At 46.5% G+C, this 22955-nt stretch overlaps 1 protein-coding gene across 3 annotated transcripts in view; it reads right to left on the bottom strand.

The window, feature by feature from the left end:
* Positions 1–22955, bottom strand: part of DDAH1 (dimethylarginine dimethylaminohydrolase 1) — a 112900-nt gene that overhangs the window by 51813 nt on the left and 38132 nt on the right. For 2 of the 3 annotated variants that reach the window (XM_075508470.1, XM_075508469.1), the window contains exon 1: positions 20649–21011. The exons of the other annotated variant lie outside the window; for it this stretch is intronic. In XM_075508470.1, the coding sequence (XP_075364585.1) occupies positions 20649–20954 (306 nt within the window). In that variant the 5' untranslated portion in view covers positions 20955–21011. Of the gene's footprint in view, positions 1–20648; positions 21012–22955 lie in introns of those variants that run through there. 3 annotated transcript variants of the gene reach the window in all.

The raw sequence follows: 22955 nt of genomic DNA, 5'->3' as shown, positions 1-22955 counted from the left end.
TTACAGAAATTAATGACTCCTTCCCACACCTCTGCAGCTCAGGGGATTCCTTATCTGCTGTGGATGGACAGAAAATGTTGCATCTCTGCCTAGCCAGCTCAGCCAAGGGAAGCTACAGGTGCTCCTGAGAGCCCCTTTGGGAGCAGGGGAGCTCCCAGCTCCCCACCAGTGCTTTGCCATCACCTGGGGTCCTGGCACATGGCATGGCAGAGCCAGGGCACAGCTCCCTGGTGTACAGCCCTCCTTGAGCAGAGCTGGCAAGGGGGGGCCTGGCCACCAACCAGTGGCTGCAGCAGGTAGAGGACTGAAACACTAAGGAACTGAATGAGAGCCACAAAACTCATGCTAGAGAGGAACCTGCAGCCACAGTTTTGTTGCTCTGAACACAGAAAACCCTACCCAATTAAGCTAAAAGCAAATCTGAACAGACAGGAAGAACCGGGACCAGAAGAGTAAGTGTCGATTTTCAGTAGGCTCCTTGCAGAACAGCAGGTCTGACCAGCGATGCTAGGCTTTCTGATGGTTTATTTGTTCATTTAAGATTTTCCCTCTTGACCAAGAGCAAACAAAGTCACCAGGCACTTCAGAAAGTACAAACAAGCTTTTTAAATGTAGCCTGGAATTTTTTCCAGGCTCATGAGATTTATACCAAAATGCCCCTCTCCATCTAAGTTGTTCCTCATTTCAAATACAAGTAAGACCCATCAAATCTTCTCTTATTTCAAGCAAAAAAACCCTAAACCCCCAAAAGCCCAATACACAACACTTCATCCCTGCCTTGAAGAAGTTGGATCTACAACTTACTGGCCTGTGCGGACGCTCCAGTGGCACCACTTGGGGATCACAGAAGCATTTCTCCAGAGCAGAGCCGACTGCCACCAAGGACCCTGGCACAAAAGGTTTTCAGTGGGTCTCTGGAAGCATTTGTTGCTGAACAGCTACTTGAAAAACCACTCCTCTCCCCATATACACACACAGTTGTGATACAGGGACAAAAACTAAGCCAAGCAGCGGGGGTACGATCAGTGCTCCTGCCTCCAACCTGGTGCATCATTTTATGGATTTCCATTCTCCATCTTCTGGGTTGCTTTTTCCTCATTCCCGAATGAGACCCATATAATTGCAAACCATACAGACTTTGCAAGAGGTTGCAAGAGTCCATCCTCTATCTTTCATGCTGTCTATCCTAAACCTTCTTAGCAGGCAGCAGAGGACAGCAAGAGGTCTACCCTCCTACCCACAGGCAGGATAACTGCATCCCACAGATGCACACCTACCCTGGTCTCCAGGACTGGAAAGCCCCAGGACACCCACGCAACCTATTCTAACACTTCACTATCCCTCCCATTTTCCCCTAGTATTGAACCTGTATCTTGCTCACTGCAGTTTAATCCCCCAGCTTCTTACCCTATCTGCCATAGCTAATCCCTCCCATTCAGCAGCTGGCTGCCCGGGGGACACTTCTGCATTTTCACTGTTACACTATACAGAATGTAATGAATCTTTAATTAAATGGGCTTGATGAGGAAAGTCATTCAAATTAGGCTTCATCAGCAAGACAAAACCCCAGCTGTCTTTCCTAAAGGATATAACGAAGCACAGTTTAAAATACCTGGAATCCAATTTTAGCACTGCAGAACAACAGTTTGCAAAACCAGCATTTGTTTGGTAAGCAGGGAATAGCTGAAAGAGAAAAATCTCCGTGACCTTAAACAATCAGGCACATTTTAAGCCATGCAGCTTTTATGGCAATTCCTTCATAAACCAGGAGCTTCTAACAATCTAACAGGCTTAATGCAACCAGTAGCAAGAGTGCAACTGGTTTCACAGGGGTTGACATTTGCACATCCAATGTATTACAGAAAAATGGTGCAAGTGCCCTGGAAAAGGCACCTCTGGGAAGCTTATTGTAGCTCCACAGAAATGGAGTAAATAAAGCATGCATCGTCAGCACATCCTCAACATGCTTCTCATCCCTTTAGGATGAGAGCAACACTGGGAGCTTCTCTTGTTTAATCTGCACAAGAGGATTCACGCGCTCGGTGCTGAATGACTCTTCACATTTACTTCAGTGGGAATAAGCTACCCTGGATTTCAGAGGAAAAAAAAAAAAACACGAACAGAAAGTTAGTGACGTACAAACCAGGTTATGAATGGACCAAAGAAAAAATTCTCCTAAAAATATTCCCTGCCCTGCTGTAATCATACATGCCTTTTAAGGCCTCACCCTACCCCCGCCTCCTTTCTTTAGGCAATGCTTTATTGTACCCCAAGACTTTCTCCACTTTTCTAATCAGTTTCCATTATGTCCTTTTCCTTTAAAGTTTCCCACTGTTACAGCTCCACCAGGAGCAATAATGCTGAAAACAGCAGCATAGACTCGCTACGGCCTTTTAAATAGTCTTGAAATGGAGCCAAGGTGGAATAAGTCTACTGGACCAGGGGGGTTAAAGCACCAGGGCTCTTACTGCAGCGCCTGCATCCCTGCTCCTGCCAAGGCAGCTCTGCACACAACATGGAAAGTTTTAGAGCACAGTCTAGCCTAAGGTAAGAAAAAATTCCTGACCTACAAGTTTTAAAAAGGATGTTATGAACCAGGGGGCTGGATTTGGCCCCCTTCAAACCAGAGGGAGACCCAAAGGCAGAGCACAGAGGTAGACCAGCTCTGGCAGAGGAACGCTCAACCCATACAGCAAGTTTTCCCTATTTCCTCCTCCATTGGAAGAAGGAGGGTGATGCAAGTTTGCTTCGTGTATTCACTTCTTGCTTTTATGTTCAAAACTGAAAACCACCACCCTCATGCACACATACTCTGCTATCACTTCTAATGAACCATTGTACCCACCTTCAAATATTTCTCTCAACCACATTCCCACCTCACCAGCTCACACTCACAATGAGCAACCAGCAAGGGTCAGAGCTGGCTGGCAATCTCATGAGACAGGCTCTCACAAGAATTTCCTGCTTCTGGTTCGGCCAGACATACTGCAACAACAGACGCTCTCGCAGTATTTTGGCACCTCCACTCCTTGTTCAGGCCAAGACCCAGGAATGCAAGTGAAAAAAACACTTTTTAATTTTTAGAATTTTAAAATAACTCAGCTCTTCCCTCTGCTGCCATGGGTGCCTGATTGGCTTCCACGCTAAAAAGACTGTTTCCGCTGAGATTAACTGAATTTGGAAACTACAGTGCTGAAGGTATCACCAAAAAATTTGCTTCCCAGAAAACAGCTTGGTAAGACACCACCACAGTAGGGCATCAGAGCAGTTTACTCCAGAGAAGCAACTGTTATGGAAAGAACAAATGACTGATGCTTGAATTACAGTGAATTAGGTTTTCCACGAGTCCTGGGGTACTTCCAGCAAGCATTTCTATGAAGATGACCTAGCTGGTAAAAACTCTGCATAGAAGCCTCAGGCAAGACCTACAGATCTTTCATGCATGTTCCTAAAAGTGCAACTCATGATAGACTGAGGAAGCCAGAGTTTCCATGTTTTCTGGTCTCTTCTATTGAATTACCATGCAAACCTGCACTACAGCTAGACAACGCCATTTCTCAGTATGACTAATGTCTCACAGTAAATACTTCAGATACTTGTAGGCTGCTACAGCTCATACCTGTACGTCAGGGATCATCTTTCTAGGCATCATTGCTGGGTCAATACAATTCCCACTGACAGATCAGCGTGAGAAAAAGCCTTGCTGGAAATTCAGAATTTGGGCCACATACAGATGCACTCGAACAAAGCTCCTCTCCTCATGCCAGGTCTCACCTCGTAGGAGAGCCTGAACGCGTGTCATGCTGCTGGCATGAAATAAGGACCACACTGGATGCTGTGGAGGGTCCTGGCTCCTTTCAAGAGGGGTGACCCTCAGACGTTCTTCTAGTTGTTCACTGGAAATGCAGCTTCCTAAAGCCTGTGCCAATACAAGCAGCAGTCATAGCTTAAGATACTTTCAAATGCACCTTTCCTACCTCCTGCATGCAATGGCATGCTCCTCTGCCTCATGCTTAGCTTTCTTACAGCAGCAAAAGCAGGGGAAGTGGGGGCAAGAACACCTTTTATGAAAAACAAAAACCCTACTCCTAGCATATAGGCAGCTCAAGTTTTAAGGATGAGTTTAGAAACAGAAGCCAAAACTTCTCAGTATGAGTGCCTATACCTGGGTTGGGCTCCTAAACCACACGTAAGCTCAGGAGGAAAGAGCCTGCCTTTCAGAGACACTGAACCTGTACTTCCCATTCAGGGCTTTGGCCAGGGGTCAGAGGACACATACCACGGTGTGAGCAGTTATTCAGGCATGTTAAAATACTTTAAAAAGATTCTGCTGCTGATCTCATCTACAGGAGTTATCACCTGCACCGGTGTCTCTTCCGGGAATGGGATTAATGCCTTGCACCGGACAGTGTATGTGTGACAAGGGAAGCTGGCCTCAACAGCAGCCACCTCCTCACCCTCAGCTCTTCTGGAGTACCTTCCCAAAAAGCTCAGTGAGCACATCTATTTTCTACTAGGTATAAAGGTGCAAACCTACAGAAAATCTCATTACTAGAGCAGTCAACACATGGGAGGCATGTCAGATGCTTTATGCATCAACAATGCAGAGACAGCTTTCCCAGCCCTGGAAGAGCATGCAGAAAGCAAGGCACAAAGATTAAGTGTTCTTTAAAGATCCATGCCCCACATGGATTTAGCTTGTTCTTAAAACTCATTGCAGGATATATTTAATATTGCTACATGCTGTATTTAATATTACTATGCATGCAAGTTCTGTTGTGCTATTAACCACACACTTTCGCAGGCACCACACTACAGTCTAAAATCTCCTAGTCAATATTTAAGGCTATGAAACACTTTAAAGCTAAAGCCGTATCATCTTGACAAATGTTACATTACATCAGACTTTCCACTATTGAAAAACATGATCATGAGATCAGCTCAGAGAGATGGTAAGCAAGCAGACACAGGGCAGGAAAGAGTTTAAGTGCTTCAAATTAAGACGAATGATTACAGGCTCTGTGTTAAGCCCTGGCACCTTACAGGATTGAGCCCCAGCTACTTATATACTTGCGTCACAGGCACAAGCCTTTAAGTTAAAAGAAAAAGTCCCTCTCCTTGAATCTTAACATAACATACAGAATGCATAGCAGTTGCCTGTCTATCCTTCCACTCCTTCCTGGACTGAAACCGTCAGCTAGATCTACATCCAGCTCCCTCACACTCCTCCCTGCTTCAGATCCCACCAGTTTCAGAGCAGGCAGCCAACGCTCGCACTTCTCCAATGGACTGTTCTAGGCCATTTCCCATACTGGATGCCTCCTGGTAGTACCAAGACTGCAGTCCATTCCATGTGTTTAAATATTTAACATGACTGTCGATAGTATTTTGTAAGGCTAATAAAATTAAAATGGGTTTTCAGTATTTTTCATACCACTCCCAAGAAGTCCAGTTTGTTACCAGCATACCACTTCATGGCAGATGTAGGTATGTGGTGAATCTGCTTTCAGGAACGCAAAATAGGGCACTATTTTTAGACATGGTTTCAAGATTTATATAAATCTGAGTAAGACCTTACACACTGTTTTATTAGCAGCCCTTTGTTTACATTCCATCCTGGAGAAATACAAACCCATTTCTTAAAGTTTTGGGAATACGGCTGCACATTGGAGGGCTGGCAGACCTTTAGGAGCTCCTGTTAGGCTTCTGGTTGTGCACAGCAATCTTGTAAAGAGGGTAAGGAAACTAAGCAAAGTGGAAACTAGGTTAAAATCAGAGAAGCCTGGTGCAGAATTACAAGCAGTGCCTTTAGTCCTTAGGATGAAGCGTGGACAGAGCACATTTCAACTGCACAAAAGCTTTTGGCGGTTTCTGGTAGCTGCTGACATCTGTGCCAAGGTTCCCCTAAGGATGGGGAAATGAGAAAGATAAAGCCATGCTTGGGGAATATCAAAGCCAGGACATGAAACAGCAAGCCCTGGGAGGGACAGGACACACTCGCAGCTAGCAGAGGGGACAGTCACAGGAGTATTTTCCCACCGGTACCACAAACCCAGCTGCCTTTGTCAGAGCCTGGATAGCTGTCACCCTTCTTTGTATTAGTTTCACCTTCCCTGGCATTTACTTTTGCTACTCTCCAGTCATCCTGCATAGCCAGGACATGGTGCCACAGCAATCTGGGCTGCAGGGAGCCACAGCTCCAGCTACTGGGTCAGGCAAACCCATTGGGAGTGTTACTGCAGCCAAGCGACCGGCACCAAAGCAAACAGAGATGCAGCACAAGAGCCCTTCTTCCCTGCCTGGCAGGCTGTAATGGCTACAGGTCCCAGACGCTCACAGCCCCTGTTTGATCAGGGCATCACCAATGCCATGGGTCCACACCAGGCTTCCATGCAAAGGGCTGATGGCTGGGAGGACTTTTGAAAACACAACCACAGAAGAGTGCTTACCATCTAATCCTGGCCACGCCAGTTCTAGTCCTGCTCCTGTAAAAGCTTTCCAGTCAGCCCTGTGCAATGCACAGCTGGTTTGATGCTCTTCTGTCAGAAATGGCTTTCAGGCTGCTTGTGGCATTATCTCAGATAACAAGATGGATGCCACTCCTGGCAGCCTGCCATTCATCAAACCCACCTAGAAATGGCTCCCGCTTCTGCTGTTTGCAGGCATAAAAAGACCAGCAGTTCTGCTTTGCAAATTTTTAGTGATTCAATTAGCTGTGAAGCAGGGTTACAAGGGCAGAAAGGAGCAGCACCTTTTCCAAAAGGCTCCTTGTGCTCTGAAAATGAACAACTATTTCCAATCACTGATGCTGGTATTTTCAGGCTCACTCGATCTATGTCAGGCTACTCAAGAAAAGTCTGTCCATCTCCACAGCACAAACTGGCAGATTATGAGCTGCCATCAAGTGTCCTACAACAACATAGACCCCAGGGCCCATGGGAGACTGACCTCCCCTGGCACCTTTCTGCAAAGGCTCTTCTAGGACACTCTTTTCCATAAGATTAAGCCTGGCTCTCAATATATCAAACCTCTGTATGCCAAGTATTCATTGCTAGGCCTTTCTAAGAAAGATTTTGCAAACCTTGGATGGCAATATGTTTTCACAGCTGATGTGGAAAAGCTAGAAACAACATTTCCCAATGAGAAATCTCTGCTTTACAAAGTGTGCACTGTTTCTTAGGGTTAATCTGACTTGCTAAGGGGGGAAAAATCCTTTTATACTGTTGACATAAAATATCTCTGACTGTCTTAATGGTGGAGTCATTCCATTTTCTACTATCTGTTCTAGGATGGATATACTAAGGCAGAGAAGAAAAAAAATAAACCAACATCTGACTTCAGAGCACCCATTTCTGGTGCTAGGGATGGCCCATCTTATGCCATCAGACACCCTGATTAAGCCTGAACACAGGTTCCCCTTGCCCAGTGGGATGGAAACACCAGCAAGATCTCTGTAAGGTTAAGGCAGGGCAGCTGCCTCCCAAAGAGCAGTCCTTGGACAACTCATGACCTTCAGGATCACAGCAAGTGACTCATTATGAGTCTGCTAAACAGCTATCAGTACTACAGCTTATTCATAATACATAAACAGCTTAAGTGGGTCAGAGACCTCTATATCCAAGTAGCCCGACTCCAACAGCAGTCAGTACTGGCAGCTTAAGGAAAGAATAACAGAAGAGAGGACAAATATAGAGTGCTGTTGTCTCCAGTATATTTTCCCCAGCTTATTGTAAAAGGTACATATTTCTAAAGCCAGATATTGCATCTGGCTCAAAGTGTTAAACAGCTATTGATGGATCTCTCTTTCATCAGTTGACACCCAGCTGTACTTTTGGCCCCCACAACATCCTGGAAATGAATCCGACACTTCAGTTGTGCATTGTATGACAAAGTACTTCCTTCTGCTTGAATTTGCTGCCTGGGTATTTCTCTGGATGTCATCAAGTTTCATACTATCATTCCCAATTCATTTTCTCTGTACCATTTGAGATATTGTAGGGCTCTCCTATTTCTCCCCTCCCCAAAATAACTTTGAGGTGAAGGCATTTATCTAAGTAGCATCACTTCATACAGAAGCAGTCCCACACTGCAGCAAGGTCTTCTCATCCACCCCTACCTTTTCTGCTTACACTGCATTTCCAGAATGGGTAACCAGAACACCACACAGCATTTCAGGTCCAGATGAATAATCAATTTAAGCCCAGTCAAAAAAAAAAAAAAGGTCTTTCAGCAATACTGGAGGTATATAGCATTTAAGAGTTTTGGAAATGCTCATCTAGAAGGGACTGTCCTAACCCAGAGCCCTGTGATCACAGCAAGCTGTTGTTTTACTGTCTGACAATAAGGTCACATCCCAGAACAAGAGGAGGATTAACAGAAACACTTGCTTTAAGGGTCATACGAGATTGCTGTATGGCACTACTGAAGCTCTGTTTCATATGGATTGGGGTTTCACAATTGGACTTGCCAGCACCAGAGAAGACGTAGCATCCAGCATGATGCATAAAGTGCTGACAAGGGCTCTCCCCTACATAGACTGTCAGGTCACCGCCCCAGCCTTTTCTTCATACCAGCTTTGACAGCATGTCTCCTACCCTGACTTCTGCCCTGGCTGCTTCTCCTGCATTGGTGGGGTTTTACCTTTCAGATAGTTTCCTGCCTTAAAACCAGTTCAAATCAAAGGGATCGAGAATTATTGGACAAAGACCAGTAAGGCCAACAGCAGAGTAGTATCTGCCTGATTTCTTCTAGAAACTACACTAAAACCAGTTGTTCTTTGCACACATTTTGAGCTGCTGCAGCCAGGAGGAATGTGGAAAAGGGTCTATCACAACCCTGTGCTGCTGCCTCCTCCTCCTCTAACACCCTCTGCTCCAGGAAGGCACCACATTTGGAAGTTTCTGAATACACACTGCTACAGGAGTCACCCCATATCACCTTACAAAAAAAAACCAGGCAAACTTGTAGAAGACTTCAGTGTTTACTGGAAAAATACAGTTATCCAGTTCATATCATCCTCCATCAGTATCTATTGTTTCTATTTGCTTCTCAACAGCACTGCTTGCTTCAGCTCTTACTACCACACTTCGCTAGGACAGACACCAGTATTCCCAGAGGCTTGTAACAAATACCAAGCCATGAACTAGTGCATTAAACTTCAGTGAATACCTAATGACTAGCAATAGCCACACCACCTCTCCTCTGTACCATGTTGGAAGAACATGAGATAATTGAGATTCATCACTTTTACTGTTTTAAGCACAGTGACGAAAGGCACACTCAGCTATCTGGGTACTCTGAAACTCTCCAAAGTACCTGTACTGTTTGCAAAATTAACTCCTGTAGGACTGGTAAATGTCTCTCACCTTTACACAGAGGCATGGTCTGGAGTTTACTGCTAAACATTTAAAGTATTTTAAAAAACATAGCTTGCTATTTCTGGACAGCAGGCCAAAAACTAGCTCCATCTCTAAAACACTTGCCTTTCTAGCTTGGGTTTGCATGGAGATGACCATCTCCATGGCTGCTGGTCTGTGACTCAAAGGACATCGGCCATACTGAAGTGTAGAGATATATGCACAAGCAGGATTCTTGTCCTGCAAGATTACCCTTTCTATGAGGTACGGGATTCAGCTTCCCTGACAGCTCTTACATTAAGCCTCAGAAAAAGAAGAGAAAAATCCAAAATCAATCACAACACTGCCAATAGTGTCTAATTATGGGGCAGTCTTGTTTCAGTTTGCTTCAGTGGCCAGCTGGGACTGAGCTGAGACAGACAATTTCGTCTTGCCAGAGAACTTCGTTTGGCATTCAGAGATAGACGTGGATAGTCAGTTCCTTTACTATTAACGTACATAAACGTTCCAGAAGCAAATTATCACAATTATTTTTTAAAGTTAGCACCAAATACTGAATCTCTACTGAAATGAAAATGAGTTCTACAAGTCTTGTACAAGCTATTTTTTAAATACTTGTTTGGTTTTGCTACTGACTCAAAATGACAGAAAAATGGCACATTACAGTATGGTCAGTTGACTTGTATGTGATCAGTGGCCTTGGATCTTGGATGTGATCTTGTGATGAATGCAAGATCTGAGTCAGGTACATCTCAGCCATAAAACATTTAATTTTTCCTGAAAGAAAAATTCTTTTTCTTTCAACAAAAGAGACAGCAAGAAAAGATATTGTCACCTGATGCTGTGGGCACATCATTTATCTTCACCCTAGAACTGTGATTGCCCTGATCTGATACCAAGAGTAAAGCTCTCTTACACCATAAACTTGATTGATTAGACATATGCTCCTGTAAAAAAAAAACAAACTTTAAAGCAATTAATGATCAGTAATTACTGACAGTGATTTCTTTCTTGGTAGGAACACATTCTCTGCAGCCACCAACTTCTGCAAGCCTTCTGTAAGCAATGACTTCTATACAGAAGCCTGTATGTACTGGGATAACTCATAGGCAACAAAGACTCTGCTTTGTGTAGGTGACTTGTGTTTCAGGTCAGACATTTAATAATCAGGTCTACATTTTTGATCCAGGAGACTTTTGACAAAGAAAGAAACTCTTCGAAAATTCAACAACACAGAAGCATAGACACTGTTTGCATGGGCTAATCTGAGCTGCTAAACTCACAAAGTATTCAGTACGAGCAGAGTATTGCAACTTAAAGCTTGCTATATGGTCACTTCCCACAGCACCCTCAGTGGAGTCACGCTGTGTCTGCAGTGGAGGTCAAGTACACATTGCACACTCACTCCGGAGAAACTGGCAAGGGAAGAATAAGCAGTAATAGAGGCAGAAATTAAAGTCTGTATGTGTTTACTTTAATAAAAAAGTCAGTGTTTAGACCAGTCATGCTTGCTGAAGAGTTGCATGTCCTGGTCATCTCACCAAGAGAGACAATTGGAGGCAGTGAGTTTAAGGACACAGCTGGCCTTGTTGATCAAATGTAGTTTTGGGAGAAACAGTAACAAACCAGAGTTTCTTGCCTCTGCCACATTTATGTTTCTACATCAGAAGTATGTATGTTTTACAAGGAAGCAGCCTGTCCGCTGCCAGAGCGGAGACTCATGTTCTTGAATTAGCATCAAGGGAATCACGCTAGTTTATATGCAGCATTAGGAGTTTTGTATAAAATAATCAGGACCCTAGAACTGGAGGAAGCTCGACAAGATGCAGCATTGGGGCAACAAGTGAGCACAATGAACTTGGTACCAGAATGTGGAAAGTACTGTTCTTATAAAGCCAACTGCCTGAAGGGACTGCAAAGAATCACAAACATTTAAAAGATAATGGGAATAAAGGATTAAGGAATATCTGTTCCACTGTGTTATATGCATAGCTAGACAAACAACATTGTGTAAAAAACATGAGACATGTCTCTTCCCAGGAAGTGGAGTAAAGGACCTTGAAACGAGCATTGTACATCTTGTCTCAAGACAGAGTGCTTTACAACAAAAGCTCCATTTCAGCTAAAAGACCTGGCATCACACTGCTCAGAGGAAATGCTAGATTGCTATATAAACCTATAATGCATTAGTTACTGAAGAGTTTAGAGGAAAGGGAAATTAATCAAGTTTTGAGAACTTTAATGAAGTGACAGACAGGCACCTCCACACACTATTACCAGCAAACAGCTGCACTTACCCTCGACCAGAGGGCAGCCCTGCAGAGGTGCTGTCAGAGGTGTGCCCTGCCAGTGGAGCTGCCATCCCAGCTCCCCTTCTTCCCATGAGAAGTACAGTACAGGCCCACAGCACTACAGCCCGTGCTCCGCACAGGAGCATGGTGGGCAGGGCACGTCAGGATCCTGGCTCGGAGGACCAGTACACAGGGGTTATGGAAGGCCCATGTGGAGACATGGAGGGCAAGGGGCCCAGGTGGAGAGACATGGGACTGGAGGCGAGCTTGCAAGTGGAAGCACGTGGGAGGCAGAGGAGGGAAAAATGAAGATGCATGCTGCTTCTGTGTGTCCTGGCACGGTGCTAGGAACAGCATGGGAAACCTCAGCTGGTGACTTCGCTCTCCATTCTGGAGCATCTCAGAGACCAACAGGCAGCAGAGCATGCAGGAGCTCTTCTGCGTCGCATGCTCTGCTCCGCCACTCTCCGGAGATGCTGTCAGATCCCATGATGAGCAAGACAGCACCGCAGTCTGCATACCAACCCTCTCTTTTGCAGAGTGTAGGGTGTTGCAGGCTTGTAGGGAGCATAGGATTAAAGAAAAAAAAAACTATCAGGCAACCTACACTGGGTATGTTACAAACTCCCCTTTGAATCTCAAAACCAAAATTCCAGCAGTGACTGTGGTAAACCAGTTTTTACAATGCTTTTAAGTGAGCTGGTTACCAAAGAAAGATTTCGGTTTAGTTTGAAAATCTGGACAGAAATCTCTTGGGGAAGGAGCAGGGTAGCTCCAAGTCATATGTATAAGTCAGAGCAGCAGAAAAGGCTCTTTTCACTTTGAGGAAATGCTTGCAGTTATTTGGAACCTTTAGCCACTTAGCATTTGCACTGAACCGTAAGCTCACCAAGGGCTATTTATCACAGCTAAAGGAACAGTGATTAACAAGGTACAAAAGCTGACATCAGGCTTGCACAATAATAACCAGTGTCCACAGGAGATTAAAACACAGGCATTTAATTTGGGTTCTGCCTTTTTTTAATCTCCTGGTCAGCAACTTGGATATTCCTAAGAAACTTGACATTGCAATTTAATAACAAGGTCTAAATATTGCCTCTGCCAGAAAAGCATGAAACCCAAGTTGCTCCTAGACTGTCCTTAAAGATTGTTTTACAGTCCTATAGATAGAAACCAATTACAATGAATACAGTCCACTTATATTGATCTGACTAGAAGCTACTTCCTAACATTTTCATTGAATCTGTAATCACAGAAGCAAAATTGAAAATGAAAAAATACGGTTCTTGGCATAGCCAATTTGCCCAAAGTGTCAGCCCTATTAATGTAGGGTCAGAGCTACATCAGCAATGAACTTTAAGACCATCTACCCGAACCACGAGGCAGCACTCAAACTGCAAAGCAGATGGAAGGGGCAGAGCCACAGAAACAAATCAAACTGCTTTTGAAATAGTCTGCTTTAAGAGGCTAAAACATCCCTTCTCACATCTACTGATACTACCATTACATAGGCTCCTGATACATGTCTACCTGATACTGTCCAAAAGGTTGGTTTTTTAAACTTCTGAATATTGTTTAAGAGCAAACTTAAGCACTGTTTAAGAAGCTTTTCTCCCCTACTGGGTGCTTCTCAGTTAATTTGTATGCTAATACCAAAACACTGAAAATGAAAGCTAATGAAATATTAAGACAAAACACTGATGCAGATTCTGACAAGAGTTACTTCGTTGCCTTCTGTACCCCATGATGGGCATCACCCATTTGCTCCTGGAGAAAGCCTCCAAGTGAGACACTTTGTGGAAGATAATTACATTTGGTTCTGCCAATTATGTCTTCTGCAAAAGACAACCAAAACCCACACATTAAAACTCAAGTATACATCTTATCTGAAGTCTGACTCGTACTTCTCAACTTGTTTTCAGTATAACTGAAAACACACTGACAAAATCTTGCACACTTGCACTCTAATTTTGAGGTTAGACCGAGAAGATTGGGAAAAGGATAAGCTAAAGGAGCATGTATACGGCTCAGCGTAGAATGGGAAAGGTAGTCAAGAAAAAACATCTGACAGGAGGGTAGAAAGGTACCTAGTGCCACTCCTAATTTTTCTCAACCTTCAGGTAAGGCTTTTGCCCATGTTTACTCTCCTGCTGTTTTAAGCACTAAGCAATGACACAGTGGTAACCTCTGTGCTTTCTATCATAAGCTTCCTAGGCAGAACACCAAAAGTTACTCTGTTAACATCAAGGGTAAAACACAGTAAGGACATGCAAAGGGGTCAGTGTAAATGTACAAGACCTCCACAATTTGTTATGACAGTTTAAAGAACTATGAATTATTTAAAGTCGTAGTAAAATGTTTAATCACTTGCCTCTCTAGTGATCAGCACATGCTAATCCTCCATGGAAATGACAGATCTTTGCCAGTTGTGCAGAGATGCGCTGGTTTAAGTGATTAGTCAGCAAATACAGGTTCTTTGTACTAGCACATGCTATAAAATAAAAACCTCAACCTAATTAAGCTCAGGAGCTAGCAGAGTCTTGAATCTATTTCTCCTGAGCCTAGCTCTTCTATTACTTTGCAATAGACATCATTATCCTACTGAACTGTCTAGGTCTACAGAGGGAGTGGAGGAAGTGTCTAGCATTTAGCAGCAGCTATGCAGTGTTACCTGAGTCTATGCAATACATACATAACTTAATAAACTGGTTTTGCCTTCTATTTTCTCAGAAGCCTCTACCAACTGGCCTGAGAATCATTCCTGTAAGCAGTAAGCTGGAGCTGGGACTGCAGCCCAGCACAGGGTACAAGCTCTAGTTCATATATGGCTGCACAGCCCTGCAGAAGCTGTACAGGGTGGGAGGGGGGTGGCAGCTGAGGGTGCTCAGCACCAAGGAGCAGGTTACCAGGCCCAGCACAGCTGGAAGCTCTGCAGAAGCACTGCTGTGGACAAAGCCCTGCCACTCAGCAAGCGAATTCAGGAAGAGGTGCCCAGAGATACTCAAGAGGCAATTAGGAGGCTTCTCCGATGCTTGCTGAGAGGATGGGATTTGACGAACATACTCCTTTGCTGCTCATCCTGTCCTCACTGCTGAAGGACTGTCTATCCTCCTACACCACCACCCCTGTGGGTCTTGGGGAGGTGGGGAATAACAGTACTCTTGGATGGAAGTGTCCTCTTGACAACCTAGGAAGGAACCACAGTGATCTCTTCTGCAGCAACTCCTGAAGCTTTCCCAGCACCAGCTATTCTCCTTCCCTATGCAGCAGCTGAGAAGAGGCCAGGTCACTGTGCATGCATTTTGCTGAGCTTTTGGGTTTCCATCTGTCTGCATAAGCACAGAAATGGTAGAAATGCTGTTTTGTGCTATCCCAAGCACATTAAGACAACTTAGGCAGTAAGAGCAATGTGCTGATGAGGGCTCTTCTCAGCAACTAACACTGTTGTGTTCAGAAGGTGACGTGAAGAGTTTATACTAGAGGAATAAACAACTGAGAACATTCTGCTGAAACAAAAGATGCTGGAACTGGCAATCTGATTGCGATCACAACATTTCCATTGGAGTTACTCAACTTGAACATCAAGCACACTGATGACTGCACACAGCTAAACAAAACACCAGCTTATCCGCATTAGCGATCTACACCTCTGGCTTACTTCAAAAGCCTTTACCTTTCTGCCAAATCCAAAACTCCCCAGAAACCATGAATTTTAAAATAAGTTCAGAAGTCGATAACACAGAAACATAATGCCTTGAAATAAGTCTGACTCTTGCAAACGAATCATTAAATGCATGACTAATTTTTCAACTTTACTAAAAAAATACTGGTCTCTTTCCCAGTACTGACCGAACATGACCAAATTTAATTCAACTTTTTTTCTCCCTACAATAATTTGGAGCAAGAACAGACATAACCCCAGATTTTATTTTGTTTTGTTTTGTTCTAGACAGACAACCAGTAAAGAACCCAACGATGCTGGAGGGGCAACCAACAGTATCTATAAAGCCTGAAAGCTCAATCAGTGCTATTACAAACTACCACAGAAATTTGCCTGCTGTATTCAGTGTTACAGTAATTGATGACAAGCCTTCTTAATAAGGAGTCTAGTCAGTGAAAGAACACGCTGCATCAGTTCTTAAATATTGCATTATGGGTTTTCAGTAGCATGAAACAGGGGAGATGGAGACAGTGCTGTTCAGTTCACACATCTGGCAGACAGTTTATCAGGAGGCACAACACACCTGAAACAGCACTGCTCCAGCTGCATATTCAACCAGGCTGTTGTCTCTGGGATGCACCTTGGCAGCCCCCTGTGCCCTTCAACTTTCACTGGTCTGATCAGGCTTCAGAGCCTGACCTACCACATGCCTCTTAGCAGGCTTCCTGGAGACAAGCTCTCCCTCTATTAATTCTTTGCAGAAATGGTACCGTACAATGCTCATCCCTTCCTTCCTCCACTGCTCCTGCCTGCTCTGTACAGAAGCCCATTAAATAGTTAAAAGATCAGCAAGAGAAGCCCAGCTGAGTCCTGCCTTACAGGGAGGCTCAGGTCAGGAGTGCACGCTCAGGAATTGGGCTTTACATTAACTGGGTTAAGCCAAGTGTACACCAACTGTACTGCTAAAATATTAATGGGTTTGTGCTTACATTACATAAAAAGAATAAGAGATTGCACTGAGAAACTGGTGCTGTACATAGACTGCATCCACCCTCTTTTCTCCTCTGTCACTCAGTTGACTGCACAAGTGACAATGCACTACAACAGCCTTGGTTCACTTTCACACCAGGCTGACCAAGCCAGCTGACGTAGGAGTACAGTCTTTCAGAGGCAGCATGAAGAAACTGGTTTCACAGGGTTACATCCTTCTGATTTTCTAGCAGTGGATGCCTCAGACCAGAAGCCATCCAGATTTAATGACTGTCCGCTGTCTTGACAGTGAAGATTTCATGGCAATTCAACTGACAAATGCCTGACTCGATGTATTCTAACATACAACAGGTTTCATGCTCACAGAATAATTCAGGTTGGAAGGGACCTCAGGAGGTTTCTAGGCCAACCTCCCACTCAAGGCAAGGCCAGCTATGAGAACAGACCAGGTTGCTCAGGGCTTTATCCATCTCGGTCTTGAAAACCTCCAGGGATTACAACTGCACAGCTTCACCAGGCCCTTGTTCCACTGCTTGGCTGTCCCCACTGAAAAGCCTTCTCCTTATACCCCACTGAAACCTCATGCTTCAATCTGTGTCTGTTCTCTCTTGCCCTCCTGCCACACAATTGAACAGCATGGCTCCATGTTCTTGATAAGATGCAGTCTGCGAGTGCCAGGTAGAAAGGGTAATCACCTCCGTCAGTCTACTGGTTCTGCTCTTGTTAATACAGCCCAGGATCCTGTTGGCCACCTTTACTGCAGGGACACACTGCTGGCTCATGGCCACTGTGATGCCCAGCAGGCCCCCCCAGGGATTTTTCTGCAGAGCTGTCCCTCACCCACTCAGTCCCACCTAGGGATCTTTCCTTCCCTGAGGCAGGACTTTGTGTTTGTCTCTGTTCAACTCCATAAGGTCCCCATGGTTCAGCCCCTTCCTTCAGCCTGGCAAGGTCCCTCTGAACAGCAGCCCGGACCTCATGGGTATTGCCCGTCACACTTGCCCCCCTTGCTCCAGTTTGGGGCTGCTCACAGCTCGATACAGATGCCCCCATCTCCTCCAGGTCACCAACAAAGACATTTACCAGGGCAGATGCTAGGACAGACCTCACAGCAACTTCACTTGCCACCAGCCTCCAGGAATTCTCAATGGGGAACTCAGAGATTAAACATAAACCTGAGAAAAGACCTTTGGGAGGCTGCCAACTGCCACCCACCAGGATGAACAGGAGAGTCAGGAGCAGGTGCTGGACTCTCAGCTCAGGGTGGCCACAGGCCTCAGTACCTGGACTGCCTGAAGACCTGCAGCTGGTACCTCCAGAACCAGGGCTGAAGGCAGCAAGAGCAGAGAAGCTCTGGCTACAATAGGAAACGCCCTCAGGAAGCTACAAGAAACACTGCTGCTTCTTAGGGGGCTTTTTATGAAAGCAAAGTTATCATAGATGTTTGCCAAGATGTCCAAGGCACATGCCAAGCCCTCCACCACAGTATGCAGAGCTCTAGACAAACTAGTCATGTATACTTTTCTGCTTTCTAAAGGCTTGACCATCTTACTGTTTTCAAGATGACATCCTGGTCACTAACTACTCACACAAAGCAGACTCACTAGCTGAACACAACTGACTCAGTCAGCATGCCAGGGAGGGGAGGCTGCCCAGGGGATGCCTTGGACAGGAGAGGGACCAGGAGCAGCCCAGCATCATCCCACAGAAAAAAGCATCTTCTCCCCCTCTCTGCAAAGCACTGCTGTAATGATGTTCCCAGGAGGAAGAATTGTTGTAAACAGTTAAGAGTTACACACTCAGACAAGCACTACACTGCAGTGTCATGCATTATTATAGCTTTAAGAGGATGTTTGTTCAATTATTTTTTCTTTTTTACTTCACACACAACTCAGGGGAAGGATTGCTCCATCATTCAAGAAAACTAATAAGGTTCAAATTATGCTTCAAAGCTTTTTCTCTCCTCTTGATTCATGACTCTGCCTGGACAAGTCACCTATGGAAAGAAGTAAATCTGTTCTGCTGTTTCTAGTAAAAATTTACCATGTTCAGCCTTTACTTCCAATCACTTCTGAACTACTACTTCATGCAAAATAGGGAGTGCTGATCAATAAGAAACCTGGTCTCACAGCCAGCAGGCATGGACCAAGCAAAAAAAACCAGAATATACACAGAATAGATTTTGTATTATTCTCAAACTGACAATAAACTGTGTAATTCAATGATAAATTGCTACCATATGCATACCCTGCAGCACAATTCTTTTTAATTTTTGTGGATGCTGGGAAATAACATCTAATTATGGTTTAAAACCATTTAACATACTTAGGATTACAAAAGTAAATGTGACATCTTGTGTTTTTTTGTTAAAAGAAAAAAGCTTTCCTTTACCTGACTGGTACTTATAACAGGCAGGATACAACTAATTTGCTTAATTTGCTGTTTTTAACCCCAGGAGAGGGCTAATGCTGTCAGGTACTCACATCCAGCACTGTTTTGCTCAAGGGTCCAGCAAACCCCTTCTCTCTGCCTCACGCATCACTAACTCTCCTTCATTACTCCTGCAACCTTGGGTTATGTTTCTTTGTCCACTACCTTTGCTGAGCCAGAGCAACTAGAGAGACCAAAGGGAGGAGGAGGAGAAATTAACCTGCTTCTTTGTAGAGAGTAAAAAGTACCCCACATCCTTTGCTTCCTCATTTCATGCTTTTGAATTTCCTTATGGCATCTCAAATGGTACAGCAAATAGTTACAGCCACTCTCACATTCAGCTCTGCTGCCTTGTCTCTTGTAATTCACTGTGCATTGGCACAATTTGAGACCTCAAAAGGGAAAAAAAACGTATTGAGCCAGAGCTGATTCCCCGCATGCACACTTGTGAATTTGTACAATTTCTCCTTCAGTACTGAATTTGCACTAAGTGCAATAACTGAGATACTGCTCCTAAAGGGGAAATTGTGCAAATGGCAATGGGAGTCACATAGCTACATACCAGTGAGTCATAGGAAGGACCAGTGAAAACTCACTTGGACTCTGGCTGAGAAACAGCTGCTTCTGAGAGCAGCATGTGGCAAACACACTTTACTCTGATGCTGTCACCTTTAAGAGCATTCAGATGTGCTTTGAAGAGTAAATACACATGGGTACACACAAGGAAGTGCACGTGTACAAGATCTGTGCAATATCTTAGACTGTTACACTGTTGGACAAAATTCAAGTAAACTTTGTTATTGCTAACAGAAGGGCACTGTATAAAAAATACCAAGTGGAGACGCTCATCCATTGCACTCAATGGCCAAGAGCAGCTGCTGGTATACCACAGCTAGTGGCCCAGCCCTGTCCCAGAGGCATAACAGTACATGCTTCTGGATCAATACTGGATGAGCTATGGTACCACAGAGAAGATTGGAACTGGAAGAGATGGGAAGAGGGTTACGGTAAGACATGCTTATGGGAAGGCAGGTTGTCAGCATAGTAGTTTTGCAGCTTCAAACAGGGTAAGGTTTGTTTAATTTGCTACTCACAACTCGTTGAGGAGATAACTGGGTGGCACTTCAACAGATGCACTGCCTGATGAACTAGTTTATGAATGGGCTGAGCATATTAAAAGAGTCCTAAGAATATCTGAAGTAAGGCTCCTGCAGCTGCGCATCCTTCACACCTCTCTTCAACAAGATGGCCTGCATCCCCTGTACATCCACGCACCTCTAGCCCACAGAACCTGCAGTGGCTGCACAGGGAAGGTTCAAGGGCATTCAGGCTAACACCAAGTACGCCAAAACAAACACCAGCTCTTTTGCACAGGCCAGCAGGTACAACTACCGTAGGTATCAGCAATACACTGCCTGGAACAGAGCTCAAGTTGAACATGTAATGAAGACGGGGTGTGGGCTGAGCAGTGCTGCAGCACGGACACAAGCCTGCACGACCGACTGGCGATCCATCCCGCAGGACCGAGCTGGGCCAGTTCGCACGGAGCGGGAGCCCGCACGCCCCAGAAAGGATGAGTCATAGTTTACACCGTCCACTTGTTTTCAGGAGCAGGACAACACCGCTCTCCCGTAAACCCCCAACGCGGCCGGGCTCCGCGGCAGCGGGCGCTGCCAGCCGGAGCCGCCGGGGCGGCAGCAGGAGGCCGGCCAAGAGCCGCTGCCCGGGGCCCGCCGCGCCGGTCCCACGAGGAGGGCTGCTGCTCCCTGAGCGATCCCTGCTGCCGCCGCCGCCCACCCCACTCCCGCCGGGCTCCGGGGCGGGCCCGGGACACGCCCGACGGCGCGGCCGCCCCCAGCCCACCTGGGCGGCGCGGTCACCGCTCCCCGCGGCCCCGGCCCGGCCCCTACCGTACCGTACCTCCTTCCTGCGGCTGGGCGCGCCCGGGCGGGTGAGGAGCGCCGTCTCCTCACAGACCACGGCCGCGTCCTCCACGAAGACGCAGTCGGGGAGGCTCTCGTCGGCCGGCAGCTCCAGCACCTGCAGCCCCAGCTTGCCCCGCAGCACGCCCACGTACAGCTGGTGCTCCCGCTCCGCGCGGGCGAAGTCCACCTCGGGGCCCGCCGCGCTGCGCAGCGCCTGCCGGCACAGCGACTCGGGCAGCGCCCGCACCACGGCGTGCGTGCAGCGCCCGAAGGCGGCGGGGCCGCCGCCCAGCCCGGCCATGCTGCGCGGCGGGGACGGCGGGGCGCGCGGGAGGGAGGGAGGGACGGCCGCCGCCGCCGGCCCTGGCAGCTGATAAAGCGCCGCCCGCGGCCCGGCCGCGCCCCATTGGCTCCCCACCAGGCACATTTCCATGGGGCCGCCGCCAAGCGCGCTCCCATTGGCTGGCGGCGGCGGCCGGGCCGCGCCATTGGCCGCCCCCCGCAGGGCGCCGCTTACCTGTGCGGCGGGCGGGAGCGGCGGCGCCACCCGCTCAGCCCTGAGGGACCCGGCCGCGCCCCGGCGCCGGGGCGATCCCCGCAGGGGCAGCGCGGCCCGGCCGGGGAGCGGCGGTGGGGGCTCGACCCTCCGTGGGGCGGCCCCGGCGCTTGCCCCAGGCCTTGCCCCTCGCCAGGGCGTTGGGGCTGCCTGTGCCTGCCTCGGAGCTCCGGCACCACAACGTGGTTTGAGGGGCAGTGTGGTTTCACACAGTAGTTTCAGGTAGTTATGTGTAAGCACACAACTACGCTGACAGAATTCAAACACCTGCGTCTCCCTGCATTTCTATGCTCGTTCAGGCTCAGCATGGGCAGGGGGGAAGGCTGCTTACCCCTCTGGCTCGAGGGTGCATCGGGCCGGCTGCCTGCGTGCCCTCTGCGGCCGCCTGCTGCTTCCCTGGCGGCGGAGCGAGAGGCCGGGTGGTTTATCCGTGCAGCCAAAGGAAGAATGTCCCATGACAAAGGCAGTTCCAAATACAAATCCAAAGGAAATTATCCCAGCCACTTCGTAATCCCTCATCATGGCTTCCTACAGGGCCACTCACCAGCACAGCGTGTCCACCTTCTTCCACTCCTTTACGCTGTCAAAGTTTCCACCTCTGTGGGATAGAAGGGACACCAGCGTTTTGCTCCACCTCAGCCTCAAGGACAGAAACACCGAGCATTTTCCACCCTTCCCCTAAAAGAAACCTTTACTTCCCCACTTTTCATTTTCCTCAGGTTTTATCCTGACTTGAGGTTACCCCAGACGAGGGCCAGCCCTTTCCAGCGCACACCTCTGGCTTCCAGACAGGAGGCGAATGAGGCTTTGGGCCAGACCTTGCACCATGGGAGATGTCCACAGCACCAGCCCTGGTTGCGCTGCTCCTGCTGCCGCCCTCCCAGGTACCTCCGAGGTCTCTCCTCACCGGAGCAGACAGGAAGAGAGGAGGAATATTAATTTTCCTTCCAGCTCTTCTTTTACCAGCAAGGCTCTTTCAAGTGTCCCTCTGGTCGCTGAGGGGACCTCACCAGCGCACACCTCCATGTTCCCTCTTTGGTGCTCGGACAAAACCCGGGCAGCTGCCTTGGCCGCGCTGTCACGGACATTAGCACATGTTCAGCATTTGGCAATATGGTTAATGAATAGCATGAAGGAAATATCAAAGTGTGTTTCCAAAATGGCAGCTGACTCGATTTTCATCTGCATTTTCCACACGTTCTCCAAATATCCGGTAAAGGCTGCCTTTACTTAACGTGCATAGGCGCAGTTATTTGAATAACTGTCATTCACTGAATAATGTGCAAATATTATTCTCCTTAAAACAAATGGATAGGTAATTGAGTCATTATCATGTGGGACATTTCAAACTCTTGAGAAACCACTACAAATGGTATTATACTGTCTCTGGTATAATGTGTGATCCTTCCACAGTTGTTAAAGCCTATTTTTACTCATTACAGATTTGGGATACGGCCATTGGCACGCTTTGGTTTGCTTTTTGTTAGCGTGACTTTTAGCCAGAAGAAAAAGTGCTACTATCCTTCTGTAATTTAAAAAATTGCCAGGGTTCCTATCTGAAAAGGTATTGCAAATAGTTGTTCTTGCAGCCAATGGATCGGAAAGTTCTAGTCAATACAGATTTTTTTGACATCCATAAATACCTCATGAATTTATAAGCAATGACATTTTTTAGATCTCACTGAGATTACAGGAATATGAGATATGAGGTGATGCCACACAGTCATCCCGTACGCACATGATACG

Source organism: Mycteria americana, chromosome 7 (assembly GCF_035582795.1).
Source record: "Mycteria americana isolate JAX WOST 10 ecotype Jacksonville Zoo and Gardens chromosome 7, USCA_MyAme_1.0, whole genome shotgun sequence".
Lineage (NCBI taxonomy): Eukaryota > Metazoa > Chordata > Aves > Ciconiiformes > Ciconiidae > Mycteria > Mycteria americana.
The sequence above is the reverse complement of the archived record's forward strand: the minus strand, read 5'-3'. Positions and strand labels throughout refer to the sequence as shown.